Below are 19,487 nucleotides of genomic sequence, written 5' to 3'. Positions count from 1 at the left end.
CCATATCCAGGAACCAAAGACAGAGTAACAGAAAGCCTGAAATAACAATATTCAGCATTGGAAAGTCTGAGTGATTTATGACTTATTCAGGTAGCTTTCCTACCAGCTTGCTGGTAGCAGTCTTAACCCCGGTGTTCTTTTAGATGTCTCCCTGATGTCTCCCTGTTCTGGGATTCATAGCAACTTCAGACTGGGGTACATAATAACTTCTCCTGAAGTCTTGCATTGTAAGATCTTTCTTGAAAATGCAACAGGGGACAAATTGCTCTTATCTATGAAATACTGAACAGTTTGTGTGCTCATCTATGACATGAGGAACCAGGCCACAGCACCTGTCAAATACAATTTCAAAATTGTTTACCCACCTCTTTGGAAATTACAACTACAATTTAGAGTGAGAATAAGGGGCTCTTCTTTCTATTATTTCTTTTTTCTTTAATATTTTGCAGAATTATACAGTGTCTCTTTCATTTGATATATGAGAATACTGTTCACAGGGGTCACAGCAAACCATTTCTCATTCCTCTTGGTGCAARCCTTCTGCTCTTGTGAATATTTACCCAAACCAACATGTTCTGTGAGCAGTGCTGTGGAGTGACATTGATTGCTCCTAAAGCCATTCAGCAAAGCTCAGCCACTTTATCTTATTTGTTTTTATTATCTGCACCTGGTACTTTGTTTGACATCACAAAACAGMTATCAGAGGTACAGATAGGTGCAGAGAGGTACAGAGAGGCACAGAAAACATGACCGTCAAATATTTCTGGAAAATTTACTTGACTTGAATAACATGAAGCAAACAAGTAAGCTTTATGTTCCCCAAGAAGATGGGGATTTAACATCACCTTCCAGATATGCGTTAAGCCTTCTTTATAAAATAAGGTTAAAAAAAAAATCAATTAGAATACAGTTTAACAGGTATTCAGTTATTTCAACACTATTGCAGTTTTACTGATCTGTGATAGAAATTCACAGTAGAAAACTGCTGAAATATTCGTCCTCATGCTGAGCAGGTCTTGSATTCCCAAGAGTGGATAATGTTTTGTTATAAGCCACTCTTTCAAGATCTCCAACTTTCCATACTGAAGTTATTCCACTCCTCTTTTTCTCATTATGTTAAAGGCAATTAAATATGTACATAGTTTTCTATATTGTTGTGTTTGAAACTGCAGTCTTTCTGCTACAGAATAAAATATCTTTAGCGATTAATGGTGAGTAGAAATGTTTCGTTTTATTACTATRTACTTATAGAAACGGTTTAGTCACAAAGTTACAGATTGGTGTCATTGACCTTTCCCTTCATTTTTATATTTTTGGGAATTTTCATGTATTCACCAAGGCTGCTTGCAAAGGTAATCCCAGGAGTTTTTAATTTTCTAGGTCAGGCATTTACTCGTTCTCAGGCACAGCATGCTCCAGCCAGTGGGGATCTCCTTAATGCCCCCTCTTCTCTCAGAGGGAGAACCTCCCCAGTGCTTCATTGCCAAGGCATAAATTAAGATTTCCACAAAGATTACATGGATAGCTTCACTTAAGGTTTTTCCTGATTTAAGAGGATAACTCAGGTACAAAAGGCTCTTCTGCTACACTTCTGTCCAGGGTCCCTACCAGCCTTGTGAGTTCTCTCACTTTCTCTCTTTTCAAAAATGGTTGGTAAATTTGGATTAAAAAGTTTCAACTAAAGTTGAAACCAAATCACTGCTCTGCAACAGGCAAAAGAACTGTAATTGAGCATCCCTGTTCCCTGGTGGTATATTGTCTTTTTTCATCTGGGTAATATGGAAAGTATTTTCTTTCTGTTATAAAGTGCTATTTTATAGTGAATATCCTATTGCTGTATTGATCAGTGTAAGTAAAACCAGATTAAATTGTTAAAAGGACATTAATAACAGAAATGGATGCCACAAAAATGAAAAATGCAAAAAATACATATCTGGAAAAGCAGTTTAACATCTGAGAATTGAACCAATCAATGATTTCCATCTTTGAACACAGGGCATACTTTACACAAAGATATGCAAAATGCTTTATAGTAAAGTGTAGCCTAGGGAGACAGTGAAAGCCTTTTAGTGAGCTCTTTAATAGCAACTCGTATACAGAAAAGTGAACATTGCCATGCAGCACCATAAAAGAAACTGAATTCAGAAGGCATTGTCAGTACAAAAAGCATATACTTTAGGGATGAATGAAACTGCATAATAATTTTTTAAGACATAGACATGACAACTACACTGGCAACATAGTTTTCAGGTTGCATTTATGGTATTCTGCATTTATTTTCACTAGTTCACTTCCAAATTCTCTAGCCTTGGACCATAAGAAGTTGGAGATAGATTGCAGGCATGCAAAAACTGTGTTCCCTCACTGGGGAAAATACTTGTAGTATGGAGAACTCCCTTGGGAAATTATCACTATATTTTTAACAGTTCTGGTATCCTTCCTGAGGCATTTGCACTGGTCCTTCCAGGGCAGCAATAAGGACTTCTGTCCCATCTGCTGAGTGAGCTGAGTTTTTTTGTCTGATCATATATTCTTAGATTCTTAACTAGATAAAAATCTGACACAAATTATAAATCGTAGGACTAATAACTTAAGTATTTGTATGTTTTTTTCCTACCCTGCCTGGATATTAAACTCAGTTCATTTTAGACTTATACAGGCTATCATATCAAAACYAATTTCAAATCCAAATTAGCAGTTTCCCCACCAGACTTCTCTGAGCGTGTTTCTCCTTGCTCTCTCCTTTCCCAGGCAAACTTGTTGTATGTTTACTTGATCACTCTTAAAAACCTATGTAGGAAATTGTCTGGTCTGAGATTCTTTTTTTTTTTTTTTTTTTTTTTTTTGGGAACACTTTGTTTATTAACACACATCAATACCCAGGTCTGAAMAAGCCAGTAGAKTGTTCTGAATAAATTCTGGTCTAAYRTTGGGGTGGGGAAGGGGTTAATAGGAGTGGGTGTCTGGAGTCAGGTCTGAGAGAGCTGCACCTTGGCCAGAGCTGCTGAGGGTGTCAGTGTAGCTGACCATACCCTTAGAAGTTGACACATCTTTTAAGAGCTTGATGTGTCTTCAGCATATTAATAACCAGCCTAAAACTCTGGCAATGAYACTCTCATTTGAACTGAAGACAGATGGGTAAGGTGCTTTGCCAAAACGTTTATTTGTATTTTACAAAATTCCTTCTGACCTTTAACAGAAATTTCTCTTCTGTGTTGGCTTCTTGTTGTAATCTATGATTTTTTAAATTAAATTTTCCTAAGAATGACAAAAACAAACAAACAAAACAAACAAACAAACAAAAAAATTCTCTATCTCATATATAGGCTTATTTACAGAAAATTTGAGATCCATTTCTGCCTAAAGGAAATGTTTGTTTCGATTGTCAGTAAAAATAACCATATACCAATAATAAAACTTTTTGGTAATAGAGGGAGGGATAACAGTCATAATGGTGCTTTATTACCTACTCTTCTTTTTAAGTCAATTGTATTTATTGAAATSAAAATTACTTTCAGTTTAATAATGACCTTTTTAGACATAGTTTTCAATGCTGAAATGTCTTCACTTCCTTTATATTTACAGATCTTTATTTACAGATTCAATTTGTGGCTTATCAGCTCTTCTCCAAACTTGTAACTGATGCCAGTAATGTCCACAAAAAACCCAACAAACAGATTAAAAAAAACCCAATTTTATTTTTCATCGCAAAAATTTGTAGTAAAATCATACACCCATACAGCTGTCAAATAATTAAATGTGCCTCTAAAGGTGAATCCAACCCTGAAAGAATGAACAAGATTATCAGTCATAACTACTGTAGAAAGAAATGAAACCAAAGTAATTTAAGCCTGAAAGAAAGAATTAAATTTCTCTATGTCTTTTGTGAAAATGCCCTATAGTTTTTGTATGTTGAGAGTATGCATTGTTAAAGACTGCAAAGTCCCCTCCAGAATAATATTTCACTATGTCCACCAAAGAATACTGCTTTTCCAGACAATATTAAATGTCCATTCTTTTCCAATTATTGAAGATAAATATTAGTGATAAGACTTGGACTGGCAAAAATAATTGCAATAAAAAAAGGTGTTTGAGAGATATTTTCATATCTTCTAAAGGATTCTGAAACTGATATTAATCCCACTGCCTGTGAAAGCCCATTGTCATTACTTGTACTTCTATTATCTTTGCTTTTAATTTACATCTCTARGAAAGTGATCTTTGCTTTCTTTGGGATCGTAATTATGATTTGACTTTTCTTCTTTCATGGCTAGACAATGTCCTTGCCACTCCCCTTGAATTTTTTCCAATATGTAATTGTATTGCAATACCAGCAATCTTCTTATTTTTTTCAGTTACTATATTCCATTATAAAGTAAGTTTTGTGCAAACATTTCAGCATTCACAAAAGGTGCTAGTCAGCAAAGCAAAAGGGAGAAGGTTTGTCCATGCACTAAAATAGATGGGGAGATTTTTCACAAATTCTCATTCTATTCATGAATATCACAAAAACTGTGGGTTAGACCCAATACAAATACTTAAATATCAGGCACAGCAACAGTAGTGCACATTTCCAGCTCTTTGGTGCTTACACAATTTTAAGAGAAATCTGCAGAGGGCCAGGGCAGCTCTGAGGGGCTGAGAGATGCCTGACACTGAGAAGATTTGCACAGTACTCTGCGCTGGCATTTCCAAGGGACTGGTGGCTTCAGGCCACATATGTTGTGTGTCTKCAGCCCAGTAAAAGAGGTGACAAAATCAAGTATAAACAAGGCCAGATCCTGGCTGCCAGGATGAAATGGAGACCTCCAGTCACTTGGAGAGGGTAAGTTATTTGAGGATGTGAAAGCWCATGGCAGTACTCAGAAAGGGGCACTTTCTTCAGCTGTCCTGGTCAAGAACAACATTTTGCAAGGAGAAAAGGGTAAGAATGATTATCCTATCAGACACGGGAAGAATCTCGAGCACATAGTCAGGAAGTGGAAAATCCCACTCAAAACATTTTTTACTGCTTAGGCAGATAAAGCATGTTTGAATTTGGGCCTTTTCTTGTGTGTGGCTGCATTAACCTGTATGAGACCAGATCCAGAGAAATCACCAGCTCCTTATCAATTTCCTTCATACCAGAGACAGAAGACCCTCTCAGGATTCATCTCCAGACATAGGCTGTGAGCTTTGAATAGTGAGGAAAACTTTCCAAGCTGGCAGTTTGATACCCAGCTACTTAGATTGAGGACTTCTAAGTCCAAATARTCATATCATCACTTTCACCAAACAATCACATCATCACGTCCAACTGCTTATAATTTGAGKAGCTTTCAGCTTGTTTAAATTACTTCTCTGAATGTTATTTCTACAGCTCTRTGTCCCAAAGGGCAAAGTGTAAGACCTGAATCACTGATTTCCAGAGGAGCAGAGGTTGTGGTTCTATGTGGTGCATTCTGTAGGGTTTTTATGGATTATGCCTCCCTAGCCACGAAGTAGCAGCACTTTCAGCCTGGCCCCTACACTGGCCCATGGTGGGAAGGCACCTTCCACCCACGAACATCCTTACCAATTATGTGCTATGGYTTCACATTCTCTGCATCCTTTGTAAATCTAAAAATGCATCTCTCTCTGCAGGAAAAGAAACAGGATGATGCTGAAACTTTTACGGTTCTTGCAGATGAAGTAAAGAGAGGGAATCTTTTCCTACACAGTAAGTTTTCCTAACAGGATGAGTCATCCATGGAAAGAGGATTGGTCCTGGTCTACAAKCTTGTTAACTTCTTGAATGCCAGAATGAGATGGACAAAAAAATTCATTAAATAGAAACCCGATCCAGTTCCAATTAAGCAGAGAACACTGGAGTGTATCGCAGAAGCAGCAGGGCATTTATATCTTGAGAATTTGATGGATATCAAATTCGGGTCACATAGGGCTGGTTATACATCCTACTATTCTCAATATGGAGAAAAAAATACACCCTAGGTTTGAAAAGCTTTACAGTCTATCACCAGTAACTCCAGCTTTCTAATACATTTTCATTTAGATTTAATGGAAGTTGAACTTAAGTTTTATATTTCATCATAAAAATTTCAATATCTATAAAGATTATGTTATGAATCCTATTTCCTTYACTTATCTGCTTTAAAAATCCATTGATAACCAAGTAATTTTTTCAGAAGATTAGGGAACAATCCTTATTTTAGGGTTCTGTGCTGGCACAAGGTAAGATGCTTGACAGTACCTCATCATTATTTCRCACTAAATATACTTTCTATATTATTATTTTTGAATTTTATTTCCATCCAGACATAGATATAACTCCTTGGCATTAGCAGGAGTCTCACAAGCACAAGGATATAAATAGTATTTCTGTAAGTGTTTCTATTTTTTTATGAAAAATTTTCAGATTTTCTCAATAATAATGAAAGAGTAAAGAATTCTCACAGAGCAGCAAACTCTCACTATATATAAATACAGCTCACTAAGTATTATTACTTGAGTTTTGTACATAATGAGTTCATTAGAACACAACTGACAAGGTTAGGAGACTGTCATGTAACTATTGGCAGAATTTATAACACAGACATACCAGTTAATTCTTAAAATGCTTACAAAATATTTTCCCTGTATAGTTAAGMAACTGACCCACCTTTTTTCAGGGAAGGTTCCACTTCACCTAAGCCAAGAGAAAAAAACAGGTATCAGAGACAAGATGCAACAACAACAACAAAAAGAAAAAAAATTGCACCAAAATAAACCACTTTTTTGATGTTGGCTCATTTTCATTAAAAAAAAAAATAATTTTTCTTCTTTATATGCTAATGACAAGCATCTATTCTGAGATTTTGGATTTTTCATAAAGAATCTATCTTACCATAGAGTTTRGGGTAGATATTTCAAGGTACAGTAGTAACTAAGGAAGCATTTGAATCTCTATTTGTGCTTCTGAATATTAATTTGTGACTACAATTTACAATTTGCTTTATTTTATGCATGTTTTTAAGTTTTAAGGAAAGGCCCACTAGTTCTGTTTTAATTCCAAATTATAATATATATATCTAGTTTAGCAAGATTGTAAATCTAACAATACATCCAGTGAAAAAAAAAAAAAAAAAAAAAAAAAAAAAAAAAAAAAAAAAAAATCAGTGTAACTAGAAGCACTTGAGTGCTGCAATGTTATTCCAGTTTTGTGTTGGACACAGAATTTGAAGGAGTGATCATGAATGACTGCAAGTGGACACTGGCAAGTGTCCAGCCTCAGCTGCACTGACTACAGCACAGAGTGGGCCAGATGCTCACATGCACTTAATTTTTATTATATGGTGCAGTAAAGATGCCTTACAGCCTGTTCACACTCCTGGTTGAGATTGATGAAATTCCACTTGGGCCAAACACTGCTAGAGCTAAGGTCTCTGAAACACAGTGAACATCAGATCTCAAATTTTTGTCAGTCAGRTATTTTATGACTTTTCCGACTGCCATTAACACTTCCACACTCGAGTGTTTGAAAGTTTGCACATGCTTTGGGAGCTATGAAACACTAAAAATGCACACTGATCAAATTTGACCAAGCTCTGTATATTTCATCTTTTCTCTTTGTCAGCCTTGTGAGAAAGTGGCTTTCTGCCAGCTGTAAATCATATCTCAGAATAAGATGCCCAGTTCACAGACTCACATGTAGCAGCACATCTATTAGCATTCAWCTGTGGTGCTAATATAAAAAAGCTCATGCACACATTTAAAAGGTAAACATTTGATAATATCTCAAGTTTCTGGACAAATGGGTAGAAATCAGTTTCAGTACATGTCGCTTTTTAATTACATTCTGGTGTAACCAAATAGAATATAAAATAAAATACCATGAAATTAAGATGTCACTCCTGCACTTATCACTTGTCAAAATGACCAATATGATGTGACATGATGATCCACTACTGACTGGGAGCAGTATTTGCTTATATTGGGGAACTAGGTTTTATTTTATGTTTTGCTTTGTTTTTTTATGAACAGAAAGAGAATMATTTCCAAAATCAAAATATTAATAATTTACTTTCATTTATCAGATGATGTCAGATGAAGAATTTTACCATAATGACAGGACCATAAATTCTAATAAACTGAATTGTTTGCAATATTCCATCCAAAATCCTGTTAGATCAGTTGAAATTCTATTTTTTGTTTGTTTGTTTCAATATATTACCCAGTCATCAACGTGTCAAATAGAAAACAGTTCAAAAGTTTCTTGATGTATCTTGTGCATTTTGTGGRGTTTTTTTGTGTCTTGCTGATTAAAAGAAAATAGCTATTGTTATTCTCTGAAACAACATCCTGCTGCATGTTTTGGTTGTGTCTTTGAAGTCTTATATAAATTAGTGCTCTTTCCTCCAAGATGTACTAATGATAAGATTTAATTCTGACAGCTTTTCTGTAATAGTACATTAAACATAAGATGAAAGCCAACAAAGAGACCAATTTACTGATTGGAATAGCCAGTGGATGCTTTATTAGCAACAAYGTTCACTTTTCATTTTGCTTGACCTTCTTGTCTGTGAGGTTAAAAGCTGAGTAAGCCAACCTAAGGCATGKAAAAAAGCAGTTAGAGCAGTTACAGAAGCCTTTGCATTACAAATACCTTCGTCACTGTCATCATCATCACTCCATACGATGTCAGACAGTAAAGAAAAAAAGCCATAAATCCAATCAGAGGACTCTTCCAGTGTCTCATGAATGATTCTCAGTGGTTCTGTGCTGAGCTTGTGAACAGATCTTCCTGAGTGCAGAGTTTAAAACAGAAGCGGTTTGAAAAAAAAACCCCAAAACAAACAACTCCTTCAGCAATAGAAGTTACTCTTCATTTTATACAAGACTAATTATACTACCTCTCTTAGCAGAAACAAGGATTGTGAATGTTAATTTTTATTATTCAAGGATTTGAGGACAGCTCTCCTTCCTGTGCAAGACTGGTGCAAACTGTATCTTACTGCACTTGCTGTGCACAGAGTGATCCAGGACCCAGTGTTTAATTTGGTCTGATGTTGTATTCCAAGTTCTGTCTCTCCTTCTGAGGCTTGATTGAGCAAAACCTGTCCATATTTTGTTCTAATATCCATCATTTTAGATAATCTCTTCCATTCAGTTTTTTGGTTTATTTTTTTTTTGTTTGTTTGTTTGTTTGTTTGTTTGTTTGTTTGTTTGTTTTCTCTTACTCAGGTCCCCTGCCTCTTGAAGCCTGTTCAGGATCAAGAGTGCCACTGCCCCTCTGAGCACCTTCCTTCACACAAGTCCTGTCAGAGGAAATTGCTGAGCTCTGGTTTAACCACACACAGATCCTGTCATTGCCATGGACCACCATGTGTGGGATGGGAGAGAAGGAAGGGGGATGTAAATCCAGGCAGTGACACACAGCTACTTTCAAACACATACTCCTGTGCATCTGGCTCTTCTCTTGCAATTTTTTAGAGTTTCTTCCGCATACATTTGTGCACATCTGCTTACTTAACTTGTTCTGTCTTACTGCCTCTCTAGGCAAGCAAACTGAGAAACAAGGAGGCTCTGCTATTTAATGTCTATCACCTTCCCAGAGCCACTGATGGAAGTGAGATTTCTGCTCCCCACTGTATCAATACCCAGGCAGTGTAACCATMAGTGGGTAATGTTAGTATCCCCTTAAAGGCTTTTCCAGTTGGGATTTCACCAGATTCCTCTGTACCTGACATGCTATGTCAGAGCAACTTTCAAACCTCTGACAGAATTTTTCTTCTGACCATTCTGTGAGGCAATAGTCTATTTTCTTGAACTCTGTAGCAAACATTGCTTTGGAAGAAGAACAACCCTCATTCAGTCTGTCACTGCCCACTRTACTTGAAAGGGCAGCCATTGCCTGGTCTGTGAAAAGCTTTTCCACAAATACAGACAAATGGCAAACCACAAATATGATTTGAACTTTAGGCCTAGTCTTGTTCTTAAGAGTTTTGATAGAAATATATATACTGAATTGAACAGTATCAAGATGGGAACCATACCTCTGTTCAACATTATCTTTCAGTGGGGAAATATTTTAGTAGGAAGTTAAAGACAAATCTCTTCAGAACTACTTAAATCTCTTCAGAACTACTTCTGACTGCACAAGGCAAATCTTAACATTAATTAGAAGCAGTATCACATGGACTTGTAGGCTACAAAGACAGGCAAAATACAGGCTTAAAGGAATGTTTTCAGTGACATCAGTATGAACAATTATTTTCTAGAAGTGTTATTATGAAATTTAGAGGTAACTTAGTTTGAAATATAAAAGTATCACTAAATCATTCATTTTATTTCTAATTAAATACTCTTAAGCAAAAAACCCCAGTCTGACTTTCTATTGGTTTGTGCCTCATAATTAAAAATGCAGACCAAAGAAATATTGTAGCTAATATTATATGACTATTGTATTATATAAGAATATGCTTTTGAACAATTGGACACATCAAATGCGTTAAAAGTGTGACATGATGCAATGACATAAATGCAAAGAAATTAATTTAGTGTACTAATATGTGAACTATTTTATTCAGAAAGAGTAATAAACCAGCAAATATTTGCTTTGTTTAACATGACACTTATTTGTTTACATTGTATTTGTGCATTGAGATGCAGAGAAWTAATTTTTTCAAATGATTTGCCACAAATATTCTTCTCAAGCTGGAGATGAKAATAATACCATTCTCTCTTAACCAGGAGAAAGAATACCTATATTTAGGCTTTTAAAAGGTAAAYCTGTCACCTGTCCCTGATGCCATTTGCACTTTATTCTAATCTGGAGGTGCTGAGGAGTCAAATAGACTAATAGAATGGACATGGCCTGAGGTATCTCAGCATAATCAAGGTTTTGATTCACAAGCAGGGATGGTTTAACTTTGGACAGCTCCCTTGATTTTCACTGTGGCTATTCCAYCCTCCTTTTAGCCACTGGCTGCTCAGGGAGGGCTCAGTTGCTTTTACAGCCACAGGTTTTTACAGCCACAGGGAGACTACAGCTGTATACTAAACAAGAACAGGTATCAATTTATTTTGATATACTGGTCCATCAACTATCAGTTGAAGAACTGCTTCTGCTTCACAGGTAGCAGAGCTGTCCCCCCTGRGCAGGCAAGGGAAATGCTCAGAGAAGTGCAAGATCAAGAGCAGAGGAAATTATTCCAASCACCCCAAGGCAAGCCATCTTTGCTGATGAATCAGGCTTCAACATTATATCCTGGTCTTTAATTCGTAACATCTTCATACCACACTATGAAAAGGGATTAGAAATTATAAGTTTCCAGAGGCTAAATTCTCCGGTCATGCCTATGCTAACAGGCGCAAGTTGCAAATCCTGTTTAACATAGAAAGTTTAGAAAAATCAGTTGGGAGCTGTTTAGAGGACAYTTTATTTGGTAAATGAAACTTTGCATTCAAACAGGTACTCTGAGCTCAATTAAGGCCTGATGGAAGTGGCACAGAACAGGAAAATTATGTTTTTGTGCACAGATCTGCTGTTTAACTTAGGTTGTACTTCCAAGAATTTTTAAAAGTAGTGCTAATAGTAATGATGTGTCCTAGAAACRTAAGAACACCATACCAAGAAATATTGAAGTGAAAATTACAACAGATTAAATCCATTCTTTTAGCTCTCCCAACAACTTTGACACTACCAATTTCTACCAGTTCCCTAGTAGAATGAAATACACTAGAAACAAAGGAAATTCTTCTGGTGGCAACAAGTACAGAGAAAGATTCGATTTACGTCATGCATATGCAAAGAAAGACAACAATTTCCAGAMGATTCGCATACTCTTGATTCAAGAGTAAAGCTGAAAGAAGACAGATTTTCATAACAAAACTTGAGCTTGATTTTTTTTTTATTTTTTTTTAATTTAGAGATGTCCATCAATGGAACAGTATGATGAGATTTTTTACAATCATCTTGTAGTCAACATATTCTACTGGATTAGACATCTTCTGTCCTACTACTTCTCATGCCCTAGCCAACGTTAGAACACTCATTATTTTAAAAATAAGGTCAGAATATATTTCTTTTGCTAACATATGGTGTGTAATATAGAATTCGTAATGGATCTTTAACTAGAATTAATATTATTGGAGATTAATATAATTAATCTATAATTAATATATATCACAAAATCTATTGCTCTGGAGGTAGAGGGGGCAGGATTTTGAATTTAAACTGTAAACAGCTTTCATCAATAGAGAGTATTCCTCAGAATTGTGGATACAGAATTGTGAATTTCTACCTTTTGCTGAACTTTTAAATAAGGATTGAGCCAATTGCTTTGTCTTAGATAACATAGTAAACAATTACTAAATGCCTGTTGAAGGAGGAGAAAGGAAGTAAGTRGTTACTGAGGAGGTTAAGCTCAGACATGAAACATACAATTAATACTGAWGGATTTTGTTGACACTATGCAATCATCTTTAATCACAGTTTAAATTCAGATTATTCTATCCAGAAAAAGGTACCTGAAAGAGTACTGAATCCCTGGTGYGCAGAAGGACACATTGTGACCTTCAGAAGGCAAGTGTCTCACTTTCCTCTAAAATCTGTTTTAGGGTTGCATGAATTAATTTCCAAAGTTATCCACTACTTTCTATTAACTAGAAAGGAAGCCTGAAAAATCATCATGGACATGTCACCTTATTTTCATACGACTGAGGTATGAGACATGGATTGTGCTAGTGATGCTGTTTCATATTTAAATCCTTGTTATTGTACACTTTGGCTAAGCACTTGGATTTGTAACTTTACATTCATAATTAATTCCAGGTCAATACAGCTATTCACCTTGATAAATTACTTACATTCCAGAACAGCACTGAGTCCACAAAAATGCTTTGCTAGARCATTCTATTTTGCCATAGACTTATAACTTGGTACAATATAAGAGATGTTTTTCAGATCAGTAAAAGTTAATCTGTACTTGTGCTGGCATGTTCTCTGCTAGGAGAATAATAACAGTTTTGCTGTTTTGTTTTCAGTGGAAACATCAGAATTATGGAACCTTCTGGAAAATGCTCAGATTCGGAAGTTAAAGCTGACAGAGGAAGAATTCTGATAAAATTGAAGGAATTTGTATACTACCTTTCAATGAAACCTTATTGTAGGAGAAGTCAATTGAATTTGGTTGTAGAATGTTTGTTAGGTGTTGGAGATACCTGGAACTTTGTTTGGATTTTCTTTATGCAACTTAGCAGATTTTTTTAAAATAATTCTTTAAGAAATTTTTTCAGATGTGTTGTAGGTATTAAATACTTCTAAAAACTCCCTGTGTAATTTGAAGCAGAACATGAAGTGCTGCAATTCTTTGTAGCTCTCTAGAATTTTTGGCATAGAAACAGTAATTTCATTAAAAATATCAGAACAACAATTCTGACCAATCAATTTCTTCATTTTTTAAGTCTTCCTGGCTCACAATTCTAAATGATTTAAAAATCAAATTTATAACTTTAATGGTAATTAATAATTCACCCTTATCACAGCTCCTTGAAACCAATGACAAGCTTTTCAAATTCTGCAGTTGACATTAGGTATATTCTTGKGATAGAAGGTAATTTTCATAAAGTGATGAAGTATTTTTGAACAGAAAAACCCTTTTTTTTCATTGGGACTGATAATGTGTTATTTAACAGTGATTAATGGAAACAAGAATTGAGTAATCACAAGGTATGATTTGCTATAGCCTCTCAAGCAAATTTGGTTATGTTTAATAGTCTGTGTCATTTATTCCTGTAAAGTGCACAACAAAAAGTGACTAATTGATTTATCTGTGCAAATCACTTCAATCATTATTCCAGTCTTAATAACTATGCTAGAAATGTAATTTCCTATCAATCATTTTTGCTTGTCAAATGGTTAAATATATATTCAGAGTTCAACCTATGTTAAGGTGGCTTTTTTTTTTTTTTAATGAGTTGCAGCAAATTAGTTAATAATTGTTGGATTTTCATCAATTACATATTTTGACTCCAGTGAATTGAATGCAATTAAGTTACAAATGATGGCAATTATCTGGTACAAAGATTGATCTATGAGATATAAACTACTTCATTGACACTGACAAGGTACAGCTGATGAAGACGGAGAATTTCTGTTGTGTTTGATAAAATACAAAAGCCTAATACTAGCTTGTGGTAATAAAACATATCCTATTTTTAGTAAAATATTTTCTAATAAGTATAGAGACTTATATTTAAATTTGAAATCTTATACATTTTTAAGTTTCTTTCTTTCTACTCTGTGATCTTTTGAAGAGTAGCATCTAAGATACTAAACTCAATATACACATAAATTCTCCTATAATTAACATTCCAGTTTGTCAACAGACCTGTCCTTAGGTTTTACCTTTCTGTTTCACAGACTAACTTTTTTATCAGGYTTATAGCTCTAAGCCATAAACAGGTAAAGCACTGGTTGGTATCACTGAATTATTGGTATAATTAATAATTAATTATATTACATATAAAAGTTGTTGAAGAAAGTGCAGARTCAGCTTTCTCAGTAATTTCCATTTTATAACTACATATAAGGTAAATATGAAGAATGCAGCCTGTAGCTGTCCCATTCTGATCTCAACCTTAGATAATTATATTGAGGTCAAGTTCATGGAGAAAAACCTCACCGGAAAGTGGACAAAGAAGCAGTTATAACTAGGATCTATTTGCCAAAATTGCGAGAGAAATTAAAAMACTCTCACAAATTAATCAAGTAATTCCAGGTCCATTTGATATAACCCTACATGAGKATAGGAGCGTATGCTTACAATGAGCTTTAAGTGTAGTTTACATGACTTAATTTGATATCAGATGSAATGTTTTGATTTGATGGTTCAGATTCTCATTAGGTGAYATTTTCTGAAGCACATGGACATTTGATCTAAAACAGTTTGAAGCCTCATTTTTTCTAATTCTATGGGTTCAGTTCTCTGACTAAGAACACAGATCTTCAGATTAAAAAGCTGTTAAATAATTTTACAACAGCATTTTTAAAGGGCATTTAAAGTATAAAATTAGTACCTCAGCTTGACACCATTTCCTGGGGACGTCCTGGCTGGGAGCATCTCTTAACTGGCATATCTATTTCAAGCATGATGTGAAAATGAGGAATAGGCTGTTGCAAGCCCCAGCCAGGCGGGGTTGGGGTTAGCTGAGAAGCAGTGCTGCTGTGCCCTGGCCCTCTGCTCGTGCCCGTGCCTTGTTATCATCCACACACATATTCAGAACACTGCAGGCAGAAGGTCTTTACCAGGAGGCAAACAGGGATCATCACAATGYTGTGAATAGGTGGTTATACCTGATGGCAACAGGATGAACCCCAGAAAGGCCAGTAAAAAAAAAGGAAGAAACACCATTAGCAGTAATGAACATTCTCAGCTATGGGCTAAAGGAAACACTGAAGGAGCGAAGTGAGGTGTTGTTGTTTAATCCCTGTGGGGCTGCTGTTATGAAGCAGAAATTGGAGTCCATTGAAAAGAGAAACAATATGTTGTAGGTGTGAGATAATACGGCATGAATCAGAGCAATGTAAAAACGTGGTTGAATAAGGCACAGTATTTTCACAAGTTACAAACAAATTCTATCGCTGAAAAGAATATATTACATATGGGTGATTCTATTTGAGTTGCTTTGATTTCTTCAACAGCAAAAACCAAAGAACTGCATCACAGCAATGAATTACAGGTTTGATATGTTGGTTTAAAATTAGAAATGTCACAAATATCATTATSCACTTGAAATTTGGTTTGTGTTTTGTATCCCATGAAGCTTATTTTAGCATGAATTCTCCTCGTAGGTCCTTCCCTATTCACTGAGACAGTTTTTGGAACTCTGTATTTTCAACTTCATGTACTTGCAAAGTTTGATCTATCACAATTTATTCTCTTATATGTTTTGGATCTTTTGGRATGAAAGCAGCACTTGCAGTACTGCAATAGCTCATGGACTGTCATTCTTTTCAGGATAAGCCCATTTTCTCAGGGTTTATAGCTCAGCAATGAGATCTACTGCAGATTGCAACATGGCAAACCAGATGTCATCTGAGCAGCCTTCTTTAAACTGGAATTGGGTTTAAATTCCTTTCATAGTTTTTATCATGGGAGAGGGGAAAATGCTTTGTAGGTTTTAGGTACATTAATTGAAGTCTCATAAAATTCAATTAAGAATTTCATTAAGAACTTGAAATAGATAAGCTGTTTAATCATGCTTTGAATTGACATTTACAAATACAGTAAAAATGTATTTCAGAAGACTGTAGCACTGTTTTGATAAAGTCCCGGGTGGGAGGTTTGTCTAGGGCTTTACATGTTTGAAAAAGAAACAAAATTATTTATTCCATTAAGTTTGCTGGTGGTTTAAACTAATCCAGAAGTTCATTTTTTTCCCTGGCTAAATGCAAATGTATCATCAGTTTTAACACTGGCGGATACATTGTCATAAAACACAAGAGTAATAATARGTGCACTCTTCTTTTTGCAGTTCTTAAGTTTCCAGTGAACATTAACCCAACTGTGTGACTAGGGGGAGTTGACACTGCAGGGGGAAAATGGATGTGTATATTCCTAATAATTATTGTMTATTACCCTAGGCTGGGCAAAATCTGTCTGTGACTACAAAGCAGTAATCGATATGGCCATGAGTTCAGGCAGGGAAATGGTGACTTCAGACTGTCTTATTCAGCAGCTAGTATGAGACACCTCGCAATATTTGGCCAGATGTTTTGCCACTAACTTAAAAAGAGTGAAAAAAAATTAAAGACATCTGACTGGATGGGAGCTCTATGTGTCCATGTCCYGTAAACTCCCCATTCTAATAGGTGTTACCTCCACAGAGATCTGCCTTTCCTGCTGCTCTCTAAAAAGCCTCTTTRTGGTTGAGCAAAACAAATTATCCCCAACAAATAGCCTACTCATTTTTTACTTATGAAAACAGCCATGATAAAATGGCCAACTCATTCTGCTAAGTGTGTCTTTGTGTGTTTTCTATATTTTCACTTATATTATTTTTTAGGCAATTTTGGGTCTAATAGATTTTTGAGGTTTCATTAGGTTTGATTTAGTCTGGCCTTTAGGTGACTGGCTAAATCACCATCAATTTACTCTGAATATTGAACWCTCTGGATCTGAAATTAGGGTGATGTTAATTAGCTGTAATTGGTCACAGAGATGGCAGGAAATTTTGAATGCTCTATTAACCCATTAGCAAATATGGATTCYTGGGCAATCAATCTTTAGGACTAAAATAATCTCAAATTATTGAGTTGCATTTACCAATTAAAATATAAATCCAGTTATGTGTACAGGAAATGCATGAAATACTTGCATGAATTATGAGGCAAATTAACAAGGTGTATTTTTTAATACAAAGGATGGTAGTAATGAACTGTTGCAAAACACACATCAAACCAAAATTAATTTTTTTCTTAATCTCTGAGAATGTTGAAAATATATGAGATCATTCAATGAGGTATGCACCTTATTCCATATTCATACACACTATGTACTGTATGAGATTTGTAGTTCCTTATCTCAGGCTTTTGTAATGTATGTYACTTTCATGCCACATTAGAAATATTTCTGTCATATTCATATTTGTACAACACAGCATGAGGGGAATGCAAGCTTTCATTTAGTTCCTCAAAGGAAGGAGCATGATACACTACAGCACAGCATTGCAAAATTTAATTTCCTTCTTCTGGATAGATGGAAGAGGGGTGAAAYTTTCAGCACTGGTCTAATTTTTGTCTCAGACTTTCCTCAAAATCCACTGCCAAAGCCAAAGGTTTGATCCCTGTTCCAGCTTCTGAACAATCTGACACCAAAGGTACCCAGCTTTACACATGTAACCTGTGACATGGGGTCCTCCTGTTATATTTTATATCATAATCACAATCTCCTGAATAATACAGTGTGTTATAGAACCCACTGCCATCGTGTTCTGGATGTATAAAATGACACAAAAATCTATCTTAAACCTTTCCATGAGTGGAGCTTGAATTCATGTAATCTAACYTCACTAAAGTGCTATCCTCCCTCAGCCTCCCTCTGTTCTAAAAGCTACTCTTCAAATGCTGAATAAAGARGGCCAGCAAAAAAGTGATTTATCACATCTACTTTAGGATGAAATTAAACACCTCTTTCTCATATAGTYCTGGGACAAATTTAATCTTATATAAATGTTCATATTTCACAAATTTGWTAGTTTATTTCTAAGAGAATGGAAACCATAGTAATCAAGAATAAAAATCTATGGGTTGGCTCTCTAATCACAAAAGGTGGAGTGAGGTCCATACCGATAAACTAAAAGAATACATAAGAGCTTAAATAGTTATACTATTACTTTTTGTCTTTTTGGAAATTTTTGCTCTTCAGATAATGGGAGTAAAACAACACTCAGTTTAAGTATTTCCTCCTCAGCTCATATGTAGTGTTTCTACTGAGCTCCATGAATCTCTGTGTGCTCTGGGCAGCTCATAACACGGGGCATTGCACTTCCTGAATTTTCCAGAGTGTAATCAGGGGGAACAAATCCATGTCTATTCCTCAGCCATGCAGTTCCCAGGCTGGTTTGCTAGGTCAGCCTGCTCCTGCTTTCTGCTGCAGTCACTCCTGTGCAGCGCAGTCTCTGCTGCAGCTCTGCTATGGGGATGGTCATTTCAGGCACAAAAAAGTGGTGACAGCCCCTGGTGGGAGCCCRTAGATCAGAGCCCTCTGTCATCTGAGTAGCTGCCCTTCAAAAATCTGCAGGCTGCTCCTCRGTCACCCTTCTGTCTCCTCCAGGCTGAGTTCAGCTCTCCCAGCCCACCTCATCCGTATGCGGTGCGTACTTTCTGAGCTTGAGCTTCATGGAACTTTAGGTAGAGAAGTGGGAAAGAAATTGAATGCACTGGCTTATGAAAGGCAAGTGTTCTTTGAGGAAAAATACACTCAATTTTCTGTATTTTATGGATTTAAAAAGTATGCAATTGAATATAATTTCTTTGGCATCTTTCATTTGCTTTTGAAAACTAGGAAATTAATTTTAATGATGCTTGCTTGCAAAATTAAATTTACTGTCCTGAAAATAGCTAGTCAGTCCTTTTATGCAGGTCTGGTTTTTTGAAGAACAATGTCAAACCCAAGATAAAAAATGGCTGGGTTTTAGGTTTAAGGAACCACTTAGAAATATGCTCCAAATTCTACTTTCTATATGGAAAGATGTCATTACTTCCACTTGAGACAAAGGGCCAAATGGCCAAAAAGTGAAAAAATTTGTCTATCAAAAATGCCAGCTCAGTGATTCTACGTGAAATCTTCATCTATTTCCATGGAATTCTTATGTATCAGTGGGTTTAACTTGAAAAAAATAAGTAGAAAATTAGTTGAACCCAAACGTTATGGTAACAGCTATGTAACTATTGCTATATTTATGTTAATACTGAAAACAGTCTATAAATCCTAATGTAAAGAAGTACAGCAGTTCTTTCTCCAAAG

General features: G+C 35.6%; 1 protein-coding gene across 1 annotated transcript in view; it reads right to left on the bottom strand.

Moving 5' to 3' along the window:
* Positions 1-19,487, bottom strand: part of TRDN (triadin) — a 250,735-nt gene that overhangs the window by 159,903 nt on the left and 71,345 nt on the right. Inside the window, 3 exon segments of the mRNA XM_057363578.1 lie at positions 6,638-6,664; positions 8,621-8,758; positions 15,266-15,313. Coding sequence (XP_057219561.1) covers positions 6,638-6,664; positions 8,621-8,758; positions 15,266-15,313 — 213 coding nt within the window.

This window comes from Malurus melanocephalus, unplaced genomic scaffold (assembly GCF_030028575.1).
Source record: "Malurus melanocephalus ecotype Western Australia unplaced genomic scaffold, MMel_1.1 scaffold_29, whole genome shotgun sequence".
In the NCBI taxonomy this organism is placed as follows: Eukaryota; Metazoa; Chordata; class Aves; order Passeriformes; family Maluridae; genus Malurus; species Malurus melanocephalus.
This window is presented reverse-complemented; position numbering and strand designations above follow the sequence as displayed.